Source organism: Podarcis pityusensis (genome assembly GCF_964106645.2).
Source record: "Podarcis pityusensis genome assembly, chromosome: 14".
Lineage (NCBI taxonomy): Eukaryota > Metazoa > Chordata > Lepidosauria > Squamata > Lacertidae > Podarcis > Podarcis pityusensis.
Genome location: NC_138039.1, coordinates 16,363,412 through 16,380,942, shown reverse-complemented (window position 1 = coordinate 16,380,942; position 17,531 = coordinate 16,363,412). Strand labels below are relative to the sequence as shown.

The 17,531-nt window shown below is 40.5% G+C and overlaps 1 protein-coding gene across 9 annotated transcripts in view; it reads left to right on the top strand.

Annotated features, from left to right (window-relative positions):
- The window catches only part of MRTFB (myocardin related transcription factor B), a 104,433-nt gene extending 86,902 nt beyond the window's left edge, over positions 1-17,531 (top strand). For all 9 annotated transcript variants that reach the window (XM_080981807.1, XM_080981811.1, XM_080981810.1 and 6 more), the window contains 9 exons: positions 208-351; positions 3,638-3,885; positions 5,509-5,662; positions 6,978-8,003; positions 9,674-9,817; positions 10,899-11,054; positions 11,875-12,012; positions 12,988-13,048; positions 14,248-17,531. In XM_080981807.1, the coding sequence (XP_080837933.1) occupies positions 208-351; positions 3,638-3,885; positions 5,509-5,662; positions 6,978-8,003; positions 9,674-9,817; positions 10,899-11,054; positions 11,875-12,012; positions 12,988-13,048; positions 14,248-14,783 (2,607 nt within the window). In that variant the 3' untranslated portion in view covers positions 14,784-17,531. The remainder of the gene's footprint in view (positions 1-207; positions 352-3,637; positions 3,886-5,508; positions 5,663-6,977; positions 8,004-9,673; positions 9,818-10,898; positions 11,055-11,874; positions 12,013-12,987; positions 13,049-14,247) is intronic.

Below are 17,531 nucleotides of genomic sequence, written 5' to 3'. Positions count from 1 at the left end.
AGGAGCTTTTATGTTGGAAGCGATTCCGAAAGCAACCACTGTCGGAATCTGCCAGCGACTGACGGAGCCATGTTTAAGGGGCTCCGTTACAGACAGAGGTTTGCAAACTTGACCAAACTCTGAGGGACTAGGATTTTACACACAAGCAGCTCATCGTCCCATCACAGGCAGTAATTACTCATTTTGTTTTGTTTTCTTTATTATCAGTATCCCACATTAACACCATCACTACCTGAATTTCTGAAGCCGCCTGTCACTGATCAGCACACGACACGCTCTGCAGCTGCTGCTTCTCTTACCCCAAATACCGTGTTGGCAACAAAACTCAGCAGTGGGCCAACACTAATAAAGGTATGAGAAAACAGTCATGCTTAATTTGTTTGGTTTATTTACTCTATTAACAAAGAAAAATCTCACAACAGGAGAGGTGAGAAATATTGCCAGATTCCTGTACTAGTATTATGGATCTTGCAAGACAGACATTTGAAAAATGAAACAGCATAAGTAAAGATAACTTTGTATAAGTACAGGTGCCACTGAAGCCATCACAGAAGAGCACAAATCATGGTCAAGTTGTTATTTGGCTGATATGTTAATTTTAAGCACCACATTTTTGCCAGAATCCAGTTCTATACGTTAAAGTAGAAGGTACTTCTGAAGGAAAATAAGTGATGTAAAAATGTATGACATTTACAAAATTCACTGAACAGTTATTTGTAGTTGGACTTATGGTGGTGGGGTTTTTTTTGCAAGTGTTTTGTTCCCGACACTGCATTTTCTGAGATGATGTGGGAGAAAGTAGGATGTTGGCAAGGGATGTTCAGCCTTCCTTGAAACACACACACACCTACGCACAAAGCCTTGCATTTCACTGTCAATACAGATTTAGTTTTGCTATCTCCAAGGTTTATTATTATGCCAGCTGGATTAGTGGCCTTCAGAGGATTGCAGGCAAGGACAACCCTCTGCCAGTTTCTATAAAATTGTTTTATAAGGCATTTCCCTCAGTCAAATAGACCCAGTGGTGATGTCACCTATAAGCTAACCCAGCTTTTCCTGCAGTGGTTAGATTTTAAAGATCAAATATCACCTAAAGCTGTGTAATGCAACAGATCTCTGCCTTGTGAGGCAACTGTCCCTAAGAAGGGACAGGTAATTATTGGAAGTAGGATAGTCTGATAGGCCAATATTTGTGCCCTAACAAATACAAGCCAATGCTGCCTCTGCATCACATTTCCACCAACACTTACTGCTCATCCCTAGCATTTAGGAAGCCACAGACTGGAACTATCTAAGTTTGCTAGGCTTTGGAGAGTTTGCTTAGCAAAATAGTTAACAGCATGGGTTTAAGCGAACTGAACCTGCAAATGGTATCTGGAAGATGCTACCAATATACACTGGCAGTTATTGAGGACAAGTCAGAACTTTGCATGGTAGTGAGCAGATGGAACTTGGTGCAGGGGATGTGTTGCATGTGTAATGGGAGTCCCCATTTTCTCCACTCCAAGTGCTAGTTCAGAAATGCAGATACGTAAGTTCAAATGTGTGTGGGAGCCTCTGTGGACATATGAAACATGTGGACATATGGTTTCAAATTTGGAAGACTTGGGGAGGGGACTTTTTGGATATGGTTAGCATAAATAGGAGACTAGTGTTTTTGATTAGTGAATCTGTGCTATAGTTGTTTTTTAATTCTTGATTGTAGCCAAGTCAGTTTGTTGCAGTGGTTGTGAAGAATTTCCTTAATAAAGTTCCTGTAACTGTAATACTGGACTGTCATCTGCCGTTTTTGTTTATAAGCATGGCCTGCAGCCCAACAAAAAAAAAGTTGACTGTTACATTTGTTTTCTGTTCTCATTCATTCATGATTATTTGTTCCAAAGCTACAAATTATTACAGACTAGTAGGACAGCCTGCACATTCAAATTGCTAATTGACACATTTGAAGTATCCTTCAGAGGCTCATGAAAACCAGCCAAGGTGATGCATCTCTATATAGCATAAGAACGTGTCTAATTCTCTTTTAAAGCCAGCCACTTTCATGGCCATCACCATTTGAGAGAGGGAAACCTATTTTCTCCAAATCATGCATAATATACATCTCTATCATAATGACCCCTTACTCACCTTTTCTTTCAACTAAGAAGTCCCAGATATTGGAACCTTTCCTCATAGGGAAGTTTCTCCACCCTCATTTTCATTGCCGTTTCTGAACCTTTTCTAGCTTTACTCTCTTACAGGATCTGTCATTGGTATCTAAATAGAAACAATGGAACAAGAGAATCACAGCAAATAATGCAAGAAGAGAAGCACAACTTGCACAATGACTGTTATGAACCCCTAAATCCCTTTGCCTATCCTTTTGCTTATCTATTGTACTAAGGATGGAGAATCTGTCACCTCTGGATTCTGTTGAACTCCAACTCCCACCAGCCCTGGCTAGCACATGGCTAGCTATGATGGGAGTTACAGTTCTGCAACATCCAAAGGGGGACAAGCTCCCCACCCCTGCTCTGTACAGATCTCTGAATTAGACAACCTTTAATGAAGTTACAACTTAGGTTGGAATTAACAGCACAGTTTCTCTTCTTGATATATTTGGTAGAAACAAATGAACAAATTTGTGGTCGGTGCAGTTAAATCCTAAACATGCTGGGTAGATCACATTTGCCTGACAGAGAATATACAAGCACAGAATATACATAGCCATTGCAGATGCAGAAGTGCATCTGAATAACCTCTCTGTTACCATTTTGATGTTCCATTGGGCCTCATTGAAGTGACTGCTTGCATCTTTTGATTTGTATGGGGAAACAGCTGCTTATCTTGGGCCACCAGTTAATATAGTAATTGGTTGCCAGAGACTAAAGCTGGATTGGAGCCAATGTCATTTGTCATCAATGTATAATTATTATTATTATTTGTTTATTAAATTTATATACCACCCTCCATCTGATGATCACAGGGTGGTTTACTGCTGACCTAACTGGTATATAGAGAAGTTTTGGGGTGGAGGGGGTAGTGTCTTACCTCACAGGTAACCAACACAATTTGAAAGGTTAGTCATTTTATTTAGGACTGCTTCAGACATAATATGGTCCACCCCCTGCCAGGCAGATTTGACAGAAGGGTGGGTCCACCCATTTATCAATAACCTGACATCATATGACATCTGGTATATTTGATCCCACTGGAAAGCAGTGGGACTTGTATTCAGTGCTGAATTTAAACAGTGCCAACTGTAAATCCCATTGCAAAGGAACCTTTGGGAGTGCACACTAAGCCGACTTGCATTCAGTGTTGTTTAAATTCAACACTGAATGGACAAACCAGCATCCTAGTACTCACTGCTAAAATCGCTCCTGCTCCGCTCCTCCTCCTCATTTTTATTTGGAGAGAAACAAATCATAAGCACTGGTTTTCATATAAACCTAAGCAAGCGCTCTTGGCTTCTTTGGATACAAAGAGCCATGAGCAAAAGGGAAATCACTATGTATACTTTTGCAGAGTGACATCTTTGGGTTTAGCTGCACTGTTCTTACATGGGATTCTATTGCAAGGTGTAAAATAGCCCTTCCGTGAGCAGAAGGGAACCTTTGGCTCTAACTCATTGTTTATGTTGTCTGTCTATGAATAGCAGCCCCACCCCAAGAACCCAAGTGACAAACCTCGGAGCAAGAAAAGCAAAGAGCCAAAGCCCAGAGTGAAGAAACTGAAGTACCATCAGTACATCCCACCTGATCAGAAAGGTGAGAAGAATGAGCCACAGATGGACTCCAACTATGCTCGCTTGCTGCAAGAACAACAGCTTTTTTTGCAACTGCAGATCCTGAGCCAACAGCAGCAGCACTACAACTACCAGACGATTCTTCCTGCACCACTCAAGTATGTGAAGCTTTGTCAGTTTTCCCCCCTGTGTGGGAGAGGGGATGGTATTTAATAGGGAGACATATCAACTGCTATGCTTGCTTTGGTGTTCTGGGGCTTGCAGTCAGTTTTGGGGAGAGAGTAGGTTTCTGAACTACAGAAGAATTCTGTTGGAAATAAGGGAATTGAGGAACACAGGACTTGTCTTACTTCTATTTCTTCTGAAGGTTTTTGAAGCAAAGGAAACCTAGTTTGATAGGCAGGGGTTGCCATCCTCTTAAAAAAAACCACACACACACACACACACACACACACCAAACTTGTTTCGTCTGGTTAAAGAGAGAGAGAGAACATAAAGCCCAATCATATGATCTGCTATGCTAGGCAAAAATGGATGCATCAACAACCCTCAACCATAGAACATTGCAGCAATTCAGTCCAGGACAACAGTACTATTTAAAGCCTTGCACATCAGATGTATATAGGATAGCAAAGGCAGGGTGGACACATGATGGTATAAAGCAAAGTTCTGGTCACATAGGAACAGCTCCTTGACCTTCACCCCAAATGAGGTGCCAAATCCCGTTATCCAAACAGACTAAGGACTAAACTAGATGGAGCATTAATTGTGTGTTTACAATAATGTGTGCTTTTTGCAATGTATGTAGCAGCCTTCAGACTATGGGGATGGGGGAGATTACTCTTTCTCTCTCTGCTACAGTGCAGATAAAATTGCCTGTCGAAAGCTGCTGTCTGTGTTATGGCCAAAAGGAGCTTCCACGGAAATGCATATTGAACCTGTGAAGAGACAGTGTTGTTGTTGTTACCATGACAGGGGTAGAGGAGTTAAAATTCTTTTCCCCATCTCCCACAGCACTGAGGCTGTTCAGTCTTTCCCATTGTTATTGTGAGAAAAAACTATGTCTGCTAATTGCATGGGCGCAATTAACATCAAATCTTGTTTAGTCCAGATGATGCTTCCGAAGTGTAGGCTGTGACTGTTAATCTGGAGCTAGCACTGTTGCAGGCAACAGGCCTTTGCAGACACCCATAGAAATGGGGCTTCCAGCCCTTACCATCAGAGACAAAGGGCTGTCTGTCTTTTATGCACACAGCATTTCATATTAAACATGTATTGTGTAAGTATGTATTAAATGCCACTGCAGGCATTCTCAAGGATAGCCATTTTAGTGTCAAAAGATAGGCTTTCTGCTTCTCTGAGATATTTACTGAAGTTATTATCCTGATAGAAACTGCTGGATTCCCCTTTTCTGGGAAGATCAAGGCCAATTTGCATGTACCACCCACCCCATGAAATGTGAATTGTCTGGATTCACATTTCAGCTGAGCCAATGAGGAAGCAGTACAAAGTGCTTTACAAATTCTTTCTTTATTTCAATACAAATTCCCTCCAGCATTTTTAAACAAAGGCGCTGTTGTTATGCTAACAGAATAAAATATATTTTAAAGTAACAAATGGTTTGGTCATTTTGCATTTCTAGTGGTATACTCTGACTTGTGCAGCATATATAAAATACTTCATAGTTAAGTGGAAAATCACTTCACATTCAAGGCAATGCATATTACAATGAGGTCATAGAGAAAATGGTTGAAAGCTTCAATTCCGTTTTTTCCTTCAAGGCCAGTGAGTGACAAACAGAGCAACACCGGGAATGTACCACTGAATACTTTGAGCAATAGCACATCTTCCGCAGCAGCCAGCACTCCGAGACAGAACAATAATATTTCCAACAGAAAACCTGGGCCCCTGCCTCCTAGCTTGGATGATTTAAAGGTAAAAAAAAAGTGTCATGCGACCATTTCAAAAGTGATTTTTGTTTGCTTCTTGGGACCTCAAATGTTCCCAAATCATACCCTTCTCCCTTTACTCACCTTGTTCATTGCTACTTGGCTTGGATTGCAGAGATCTGGGTTCAATTCACTGTTTTGCCATGAAGCTCACATGGTGACATTGGGCCAGTCCCCACCTCTCACCCTAACCTACCTCTCTGGGTGGTTGTGGAGATAAATTTGTAGGAGTGGGAGTAGGAAGGATAGCATCTGTGGCTAATCTGGGCTCCTTGGAAGAAAAACAGGATAAAAAATATAGTAAATCATAATTCAGGTGCTTGCCTATTAATAATTCTTCATGCATGCAAACTTGACTGCACCTGACAACAGCTTATAGTAAAAATAATAATAATGGTTACTTTGTAAGGTGCCATTGGGCTTGCCCATTAAGTGCAATGTTGCTTTCAGTTCTGCACACATAGGGAAGGGAATGTACATAGAGGTAGGTGATCAAGCACCACAGTGAACATGAAAACTTTGTGCTTCCAGGAACTTCACTTGCACATTGTTGCTCCTTGTTTAATGTTTTTCCACTCTTTGTCCAGCTCCTACTACTTCTTTACATTGTTCTTTTCATTGGTTTCCTCTCACTTCTCACCTTCGCTTCAACGTTTCGTGTCTCCCTGGTCTCTCTCCTCTATATCTATATTCTCTTCTATCTCTAAATGCTCCTTTCAGTTCATGCTCCACCTCAGAACACTTACTGTGCAGATACTAGTCTTCTATTTCAACCTAAGATTAATCTCACTGTTCCTACCAGTGCCTTTTCCATTCCAGCTGCATATCACTGGAAAGCCCTTCTACCTTATATGTTTCTCTCTTAAGAAAGGGCTGTAGCTTTGTATGCAAGAGGCCCTAGGCACAGTCTCTGGCATCTCCAGGTAGGGCTGGGAGAGACTCCCTGCCTGAAATCCTGTAGAGGTGCTGCCAATCAGTGTAGGCGATACTGAGATAGATGGACCAATGGTCTCATTCATTATAAAGCAGCTTCCTACTGTATGTTCTTCTTGATCTGTTTTTTCATTCAAGCACCTCTTAAGGCACGTGTGTTCAATTTGGCTTTTTCCAAGTCACACTTTCCCCCTTTTACTTTTCTTTCTTCCCTAATTTATCTTGTCTTTAGTAATTTTAGGCACCCTATAAGTCATAATGTCTCCTGTGTGCAGAAAAAAAGCAATCTGTCAGAGTTATCCTGATACTAGTTGGCTTCTTTTTCACAAATGCTTCTTTTTTCCTTTAAAAACAAAAACAAAACTCAGGTAGCTGAACTGAAAATGGAGCTCAAGATAAGAGGATTGCCAGTGTCTGGAACTAAAATGGATCTTATTGAGCGTTTGAAACCCTATCAGGATCTTAACAATAATTCTATCAATGCTAGTCATACAGCGGCAGTTACTCCTTCCACTAATTGTACCAGCCAGCCTGGAGAAATAACTGCCGTATTCCCTGTTGCTACATTAAACAAGCCAATAGCTAGCTCAGTTTCCAGCTTTTCTTCAGAAACAACATCTGGTGGAACTGGCGGCAAATCAACACCTATGGAATGCATCAACTCCCCTTTGCCCATTTCCCCGTCTCCTTCAGAGCCGTCCAGTCTCAGCACGGATGACACTAACATGGCAGATACTTTGACGGAAATCATGACCGTGATGTCTCCATCACAGTTCCCAAATGCATCACCTCCTCTTCGAGCTACCACAAATGAGGACAGTCACGGCAGTGGAAGCATGTTTGGCATGGAGCTTGATGCAGCAGAAAAGGACCGTAAGCTTCAAGAAAAAGAGAAGCAGATTGAAGAGCTCAAAAGAAAACTGGAGCAAGAGCAGAAACTCGTGGAAGTGCTGAAAATGCAACTTGAAGTTGAGAAGCGGGTTCAGCAGCAGCAACCCCAAGCCTCAGCTAATATTACACTGACTTTGAATCAGAAGCATATCGGTCATGATGTCAAAGAGGAAGGCACTTTAGCAGATTGCTCTGATGCAAAACAACCTGTATCTGAAGCCAACCATTCTTTAGGACAGCCAGCATCAGTGGATGTCCAGAACCTAGTTGCCAAAAAGGCTATTGTTATCAAACAGGAGGTACCTTTGGCCAAAGCTGAACCACAAAATGTCATATCTCAGTTTTATGTAAGTTCGCAGAGACAGCCACAAACTGCTGTTGTTGCCCAGCCTCAAGCTCTACTTACTGCACAAGGAACAGCACAGCTGCTACTGCCACTCTCTCTCCAGGGTCCAAATTCTGCCACTTCAATGCAACTACCTGTGGGCAGTATCCAGGTACAGGTACGAAAGGTTCCTCCATTTTGAGTTATTTGTCATTGTCACTTACAATCTGATAGCCATGGGCAATTTTCTTCATGTGAATTCAGTGACTATTTTGTCTATTGTGGTTTGTTATGGATGTTGAGGGTCATCAGGGGAACCCTGTTCACCTCACAGAGCTACAATTCCCAGATTGGTTTAACAGCCAGTTCCTTTCACTATGGAACTCTGGGAAATGTAGTTCTCTGAAGGGAATAGAGGACTCCTGACTACTCTCAGACCCAAGATTCTTTGGAGGAAGTCATGACTGTTTAAAGCTGTACGATAGTGCTTTAAACGTATATTGCAGGTGGATCCTGCACTGGCCATAGGATCTAATGTAAATGGATTAAAAAGTCATACCAGTTATTACATTAGAGCTCTGGGTTAGGCCTCTGGTACCAGTGCAAGGGGGATTTACTGTGAGTTGCTGCTTCAATACAGTGGCTGACAGAAATATATTAATAATCCATTCTGTTATTACTATAAGAATAGTTGTTCTTGTGAACAGCTTGCCATAAAACATAATAAGAGAAAATCTCATGTGCCTAGATGAATGCAAGACATAAAATGTGCCACATATACAAATTCTGGGATTTTCAAAAGAGAAAGAAAGAAAAAGACACTTTCTTGCAATATGTATAACTGGAAGTGGCACCAGCACACCTTTTCGGGGTTTCTCAAGAAGTGCCTGGTGAACTGGTGCTAGAACAGGGAGTGATGTCAGTTAGAAAATTCATTTCAAAGAGACTTGGATTGACCAACTCACTCTCCTTCCCATATTTTTTCTAGAGCAGGGTTAATGATTACATGCACACCTTGGAATGCTCCTCTCAAGTGAGTGTGTAATAAAAAATGCATAATTTTGGCTTCACTCATTGTTTCCCTTATCTCTAAAAGATGTATCTAGTCATCTTAAGGAAGAAGGCATAGCTCAGTGGTAGAGCACATTCCCGGTTTGATGTGCGCCTTTCAAGTAATCTAAAAGGATCTCCAGTAAGTGGGATGAGAGATGCATTTGTAGAAGACCTTGGAGAGCTGCTACTTATCAGCACAGACAGTACCAGGCCAGATGGGCCGGTGGTTTGGCTCAGTTTTAGGTATATTTAAATGTCTCTTGTGTCAGGTCAAGATGGAGGGATGCAACTGAAATACATAATTGCATTACACACACAAACACACACCCCTGTACTACATATACAAGCAGCAAGCACTATTTGCTTCTTCCCTCTAAAAGCTGCAAAACCGCTTTACAGAGCCACACTGACCATGACTCTTTCTCATGTAGAACAGGACAGTGAGGTTTAACTTAACAAGAGTTGTTGTGGTTGTTGCATTTACCATGCAGCTCTTAATTTTCCTTTCAGCTTTCTATTCCGCAGCTTTCAAGGCCCACTGTGACATCACAGAAGCCAAGCCAATTGAAGCCACAGTGGTCATAACACCTTTCTGTCCATAAAGTAGTATTTGCTGCTCATTGGCTGTGAACATGCGAACCCACCATCTTCCTTAGCACTGTGTTTAGATACTTCAGGAGGACTTGATGTCAAACATTTAAAGATTCATTATAACATCCCTGGGTTTCTTTCTTTATGCATATAGTCCAGCTGAGTCCTGTACTGTGAAATCAAGCCATACTCTTTCTCCTGTAGGCCCAGCCACAGTCTGGCATTCCAGCCATGGCACAAGTATCTACTTCTGCTTTGTCCCAGAAAGTACCACAGATGCACTCTTCAGCATCCAAAGAAAATGCTTCCCCACAGCATGTGCTTGGTCACACCCCACAAAGCAGACAGGTTGGTGAATTATGAATACAGATAGACTGCATACTGTCAGTGGAACTCTTTACTTTTCTGCTTCGTAACTTAAAGTATGTGATATTCCTTAAAGTAGGATATAGCATTGAATGGGATTCATAAATTGTTATTACATTTCTCTGATTCTTAGGTTAGAATTTTTCCTCATATAAAAATATTAGCATAATTATCACCAAAACGCTTGAATGGAAGTCATTTTGCACTGATGAATGTGATGTACACCATTCCATTATTCTAATTATCTTGTCATTTTTGCTACGGTATCCTCAGCAATACTTAATGATTTCAGGGTTGTTGTTTTTTTTAAAAAAAATCAGTTGTGAAATGTACTACAACCTGCTATTGTGTCTTCTGAAAACTGCTATACTAAATTAAATCACACAGCAATGGGTAATTCTCTAAACTGCCTTAGCATTTTCATACATAAGGCTTACATACATTTCTATCCCAGTTGGTGTGCATTTGTGGTTCATTAGAGAGACATTGGTAGCACTTCATTGAGTTTCTTCTGTTTAATACGAAACGTGCAATACCACACCTCATTCATTTTACTGAAGTGTATGCAGGAGAAGCTACTAGGACATTGCTACTACAAAAAAAAACCTATGGCTGCAATCTTACACCCAACACAAATAGAGCAGGGTGTGAAATGCCCCCAATGTACTCCTTGCTTGGTGTTCCACTACCCTGCTGAACTTATATCTCCACAGGACCATCCCTCCATGACAGGACTAGCCAACATCGGGCCCTTCAGAAGTTGTTGAACTACAGCTCCCATCTTTCCTTACAATTTATCTTGCTGACTGGGGCTGATGGGAGTTGTAGACCAGGAACATCTGGCAGGCATCACCAAAGGTTGGCTACAACTGCCTTGTTAAGGAAGGCCTTTGTACTTTCTCCACTTCAGTGATATTGTGCACTAGAGCATTTTATTCAATTTAAGATTGAATGTTATTATTCTTGGCCACACTAGGAGCTGCTTGATTGTTATTGTACACCCCATGCTCTTGAAGAAAAATAGCATGCATGAGTTTTAAATACATACATTTTGTTTTTACAGATATTTCCTCCTACCTCACCAAATACAGTATTTTCCTATCAGAATCAGTCTGTGACAACTCTACAGCAACCTTTGTTTAGTCAGACAGCAAATACCACTGTTCACTCAGGGAACCAGGTGCCATTGGTGCAAAATGGACCCAGTGCTCCTCAGAAGGTATATTCATTTTATGTATTCAGTTACTAACTTATTTAAATTATTTATTATCTTGCCATTAAGCCAAAAAGAAGTTCCTGAAACAGCTTACAAAGATCAGGAATGTCAGTCCCTGCCTTTAGGCTTACAATCTAAAAGATGCAAAACAAAAGGAAAAGAGATCGGGAGGGAATAGCAGGGAAGCAAACTCAGACACTGCTTCTTAGTTACAAAGAACGTAAGATAACCAGTCAGAATGAAAAAAGTTCAAGGGCAGCAGGAGCTGGAGGTTTCTGCTCTCAATATAGCAGCTGCCTTTGACGCAGCTTGATGTAATAGCTTATCCTTTGTTCCCCTACCCTAGAATATATATGCTCTAGGAGGTTGCTAGAGTAACATATTTGAGGCACTGTGACCATGGCATAAAAACAAGGAGGCACCCTCTCTTTTTGACCTGAGAACTTTTAAAACTCAAGACAACTTCCAAACAAGATGGGGCCATATTTAAATGATAAGGTTGTCTCCAAAGTTAATCCTACTCAAAAACAAGTGGGCACGACTAATGCTGGTGCATTCATTTCAGCGGGTGTACTCTATGTGAGACTTAGTCAGATTCAACCCTAAATGCCATAGACTACACTTACTGCACAGCCATATAAAGGGAAGTTGTTCTTTATGTGCACTTTTCATTTCCAGTAGATTAATGGAGATGACGTACAAGGTGTTAAATTAGCACATTATTGTTTTTAAAGGAGGGTGATGTGGATTTCTGTAGAGACGCTGTTTGAGAACCTTCTGCTGCCACAATTATTTGCTGACTGTTTGCCATTGTTTCACACAGCTGGCCTCCCAGTCTCAACCCCAACAGTACATTTTGCAGCAATCTCTGTTCAGCAATTCAGTAACCAAGGCAAAAGACCCTCCACGCTATGAAGAAGCCATCAAACAGACCCGCAGCTTGCAGGCTTCTCAACGAGAGGTAAGATGTATGCAGGAATGCAACAACTTGACATGTTTTACTGTTCTACACAGAATAATCACATTCAGCTTTCTGTGCATCTTTCCATAAGGAGCAGCCATGGGGAGACTAAGGGAGGCACATCTCCCCCCCCCCCCCTTTTAAAACTCCGTCACTATCAAAATTTTGCCTTCTTTTGGTTTTCTTCCCCTCTTTAGTAGGCTGGAAGTTTCAAAGCCCTCATCTTCTCTGATCATCATTCTTCATTGGCTGTTTGCTAAGCAGCTTAATCCAGCCAAGATCACATCATTAGCATGAACCTAGGACTGAATAATATCTAAGTAAGGGGACAACTATCATCCTCTTCTGCACCATGGTAGCTGTAATGAGTGAAGAAGGCTTTCTCTGTATCCTGTACCCTGTGTGTTGATTTATGCCTATTAGAGCATTCTTTCCATGCCTGCAGTTGTGTAGTACACCTTTCTCCGGAAACAGTGATTCTCTTAATTCTTAACAGAATAGCGGCTAATGATCCTACAGCACATTCTTATATATGTATCCTCCCAACTAAATTCAGCAATGTTTATACCCAGGTAAGTGTATAGCACTACAACCTTAGTTGGATCAATCCTTTGGGAAAGTGTCCCAGATCTGCAAAATGTTGTCCTTTAGCTAGTAAAATTGTGTTTTAGCTTAAATATGCACAAGCCTGTTCCTTCTTTGGGATAAAAAATGATATGAGATCTGTATTTGTTGAATTCTACTTTGTTGATTTTGATTTTTCTTTTCTTTTCCCTACACTGCAACTTGGTTGAATAATGAATAAAATACATTTAAGAAAGAGCAAATGAGATCACAAAAGCATCCTTATTTAGCTAGAAACATAGGGTGTGCGGTATCCAGACCAGCACAATCCCCATGGTGATCCCTACATGCATAATCATATTTTAGGGAAAGGTGTGTGACATAATGAATAAAAAACTCTTTGTGTTACAGATTTCCAGTGTTCACAGCCAGCAAATGGATGACCTCTTTGATATTCTCATTAAAAGCGGAGGTGAGTCAAATTGAAATGCATCATATGGTAGAGAGAGCTTCCTATTCCTACTTTTGATTTAACAAGAACAGCTGGTAGGGAGGGGTAGCACTGTGGGTTTGACGGCCCAGCACTGGCTTTGCTGCTACTTACAAGGACAGGGTAGGGCAACAGCGAGGTTTGGGGTGGGGTGGGAATGCTGGATTGGCTCCACTTGTGCTGATGTCCTGCCTGCTCCTACACGGTCCTAGTAAGTGTATTGACACTGATACCAAGAGGCAGCTTCCCTTCCAATTTGCTGCTCTTGCTGTTTAGTATAGAGCAGGGAAGGTGGCCTGGTGGCCCTCCAGATGTTCATCTGTCCCAGATAGCATGGCCAGTGGTTAGGCAGGATGAGACATAGTCTAACAACATGTTTTAGGACATATCGTCCTTATCTCTGCTCAAGAGGGATTTTGCTGTGAGCATCCTTGAGAGTGACATTCATAAAAAGGGTGTCTCTTATTGGATTTTATGTTTGTTATTCAGCATAAAAAGGCAGCTCATTCTCAAAGTAATCTCAAAGTAATGTTTTTTTAATATTTTGTTGGAAGCTGCCCAGAGTGGCTGGGGAAACCCAGCCAGATGGGTGGGGTATAAATAAATTATTATTATTATTATTATTATTATTATTATTATTATTATTATTATTATATACTTGACTGTGCAATAACATTTATCTACATCAGGTTGATAGTGGCCAAATATTTAACCAGTTAGTACAGAAAGTTATTGACAGTTCATTAACGATCAGTGGTTTACAGCATGAGCTCAGTTAATCAATTTGGATTCCACTGTGTTGAGTAGAGATCTTCTCCCTTTGGTCACTGCAATAATCTGTGAGAGTCTTGTAAACAGTCTTAATGAGGGCCTTCATTGAATCATTGAAATGAGAAGATAGCAGGCTCTCTAAAAAGGGGGTGGCTATTTGACTCCTTTGGGTAACATGGGTTTTGCAGCACATGTCTTCAATCATGTTGTTAGTTGTACAAACATTAGCTTGATAACTTAATTATCTCACAAGACTTAATTGTATAAATAATTCACCGCTTTCAAATTAATTGTATCAAAAGCATAAATTTATTGGTACAGTGGTGCACCAAAGTGAGTGAGGTTTTTTTCCCTTTATATGTAATAAATAAAATATCTTACTGATTTATCTCTCATTTCCTTTTATGCAGAGATTTCTCTGCCTACCAAGGAAGAACCTTCTCTGATTTCCAAAATGAGACCCGTTACTGCCAATATCACCACAATGCCAGTGAACACAGTGGTGTCTCGTCCGCCACCACAAGTCCAAATGGCCCCTCCTCTCTCCTTAGAACCAACAAGCAATTTCTCTGTAAGTCTGGAGAATCAGCTAGAAGCCCTCTTGGATGGAACTCTGCCTTCAGGAAATGGAATGCCTCATCTGGCAAGCAGTAGTGAGGACAGAGAGTCTTTCTCTCTAATTGAGGACCTTCAAAATGACCTCCTTAACCACTCTGGCATATTAGATCACTCGCAGTCACCTATGGAAACAACAGATTCTCAATTCACTGCTTCTAATTCCTGTTTATCTCTTGATCTTCCGGACACAAATTTAGACAACATGGAGTGGCTAGACATTACCATGCCAAATGCTTCTTCAGGATTAACTCCTCTCAGCTCAACTGCCCCAAGTATGTTTTCAACAGATTTTCTTGACCCACAAGATCTACAGTTGCACTGGGATTAACTAAAAAGGCAAAGCCTACTTGACCACGGTTTTTAAAGATCCATTTACATCATAGGTCCATTATTTCACTTTCCTTGTTTTCAGGGTAATCTTGAAAATTATCTTTAGCGTGTAAAAACAAAACAAAACAAAATGTTAGACAAAAAGCATGATTCCCTCCCCACCCCTAGCAATCAGTTAAGGGGAGGGGAGGGGCAGGGGGAGAGTGAGATTGGATCTTAATTCATGTAGCTGGGATAAGTCATAATAAAACTGCACCTGGCTGTTGCTATAGACAGCCTGAGCCAGGCTTAAGCTGCCTTGTCAAAGCTCTGGCTAAGTTAAAGAAAACTGATGGGATTTGGTGAAAGGATTGAAGTTGGCTATATTTGGACTGCTTCATGAGTTTAAAAAGTCTTGAGGTAATACTTTAGGGCTACCACATTTTAGCCATTTTAATTGGCTAGACTGAAATGGTGACTTTGATTAGTTGGGCATCAAAACAAGTAATTCCCCCCCCCCCCAGTTGAAGTTCTTTTAGAAAAACTCTGCACATAGGAAGCACCATCTTAGGAATTCCCCTTCCCCAATTATGTGACAAACGAAATGCCTCTTCGAAGATGATGCCTGCTGCAACATGTTTGTGCATCATTAAAAACAAAGGAAATATATGCTTTGGTCTTGACAACTATTGGTTTTCTTATATGCAAATGTATGATTATTTACTAGGTTAATTAAGTAAGGCTGTAATTCTTCATGGGGAATCAATCCCACTGAATTCAGTGAGACTTACTTCTGAATAAACATGGTTTGTAAGTAATCAAGTAAAACTCAAGATTAATCAGCTAATATTTCTTTGGCCAGAGCCTTATTTAATTTTCACCCAGAAGAAATATAGGAAGTGCAGAGGCACATACATTAAAAACGCAGTGAGGTGTGTGTTTTGCCCTCTATATGTTGACAACAAATCGTTATTTGCATAATTACAACCAACTTTACTTCTCTTATTTTATGTAGGATATCAGACAGGCAGATTAAGATGCACAACAATTTTCTTTCATTTCTTAGGTGTTCATAAGCTATTTGGCAATTAAAATGCATGAATTTGGATCCAAGGGTGCCCTTGCATATGCAGAAGACATCTTCCATTTGTAAAAGGGGATATTTTACACTTTGTTCTAGAATGTTTCTAGAGAAAAAAATGAAACTAAATCCAAAGAAGTTGGATAAGAAGAGCTCTTGCAAGCTCTTTCTCAAGAACACTCTTACAAGCTGTTTCCCTTCCCCTCATAATTCTTTGAATCCAGCCCATATGCTGACTTAATGTTAACACATTCAGAATGAACAAAAATCAGTGTTTCCAGATCCAAATTCAGAACGATCATTGTCTTTTATATTAGGTCCAAAATTGAAATTACAAGAACACCGTGAGTGAGGAATGTACCAACGTGTGTTTGCCTCCTTCTAAAATATTTGAATTTTCCACTTTTAAAAGATTTTAAGTGAACACGTAACAGCGTGAATGACAGTCACACAGAGGAGTTACCCATCCCCTGCTGCCTGAGCCGTCTAACTGGAAATGCCAGGGCTTGAACCTGGGCCCTTCTGCACGCAAAGCATGTGCTCTGCCATTCATCTGCAGCTGATCATTTGTTTGGCAGGAAGAATGAGGGATATTATAGTATAGCTAGCCATCTACTGTTCTTGAACGTCTCTGGATTAGGGCCCTAGAATCAAAAAACTGTGTAGTTGGAAGATACCTCAAGGGTCATCTAGTCCAACCCCCTGCACTGAAGGAATCCCAACATATGGTCCCCCATCCAATTTGAAACCCTACTGGACCCTGCTTAGCTGTGCAAAGCGGCTGGCAGTTTTTATTGCTGCACCACTTATATTCACAGTACATTTCTTAAGGTAACAGTGGACCAGCAGTATTTGGTAGAAATTAACTATTTGGATATTGAAATATATCATCAAAAAAGTTACAGTTCACATGAAACTTATTCCAGAAAGCTCTGTCCTCTTTTAACCATGAATAAATATTGGAAAAACTACAACCATTCTACAAGGGTTGTGGATTTCTATGAAACTCAAATGAGAAAATAATCTTTATTGTATGGTAGCCTTTTTCAGAGCAAGGTTCCTTTTTCATAAAAATCGCAGCATAATACTTAGACTTCTTTAGAAAATTATCAGAATTCTAGTGTTCATTACCCATAACATTTGATCCTGCATTTATGACCTTGTTTTGTTAAAAAACAAAACTTGTGAATCCCTTAGAATTGACAGACACAAGAATCACTGATAACGAGTACAGTCGAGTGAACTCATATCTGCATAGCTTGGTTTATTCAATGTGCAGTATTTTGAGCCAAGTTCACATTGAGATTGCATATTTGCAATTTATTTTTCTCATAAAGCCACGACTGTGAAGATGCCAATTTAGACAGTGTGGTTTAGAGTTAACATGGGCTTTCACATTGTAGAAAATATTAGTAATGTCAGGGTAGCTTCACACCAAAAATCAAAATTAAAATTAATCTGGGACCTATGTTTGGGAGAATATTCTTATGCCACTTTGCCTGCCATAGGTTACTCGATGGTCATATTCAGCAACTGGATACAGTTGAAGCACTAGCCTTGTATTTCAACACTAGTGTGGTAAGCTATATACAAGAAGGAATTCCATGCAGACAAGTGAATGAGCAGATCTATGCAGAAGGGATAGAGCACTCCTTCCTCTGCAACCAGCATAGGAATGAGAATAGG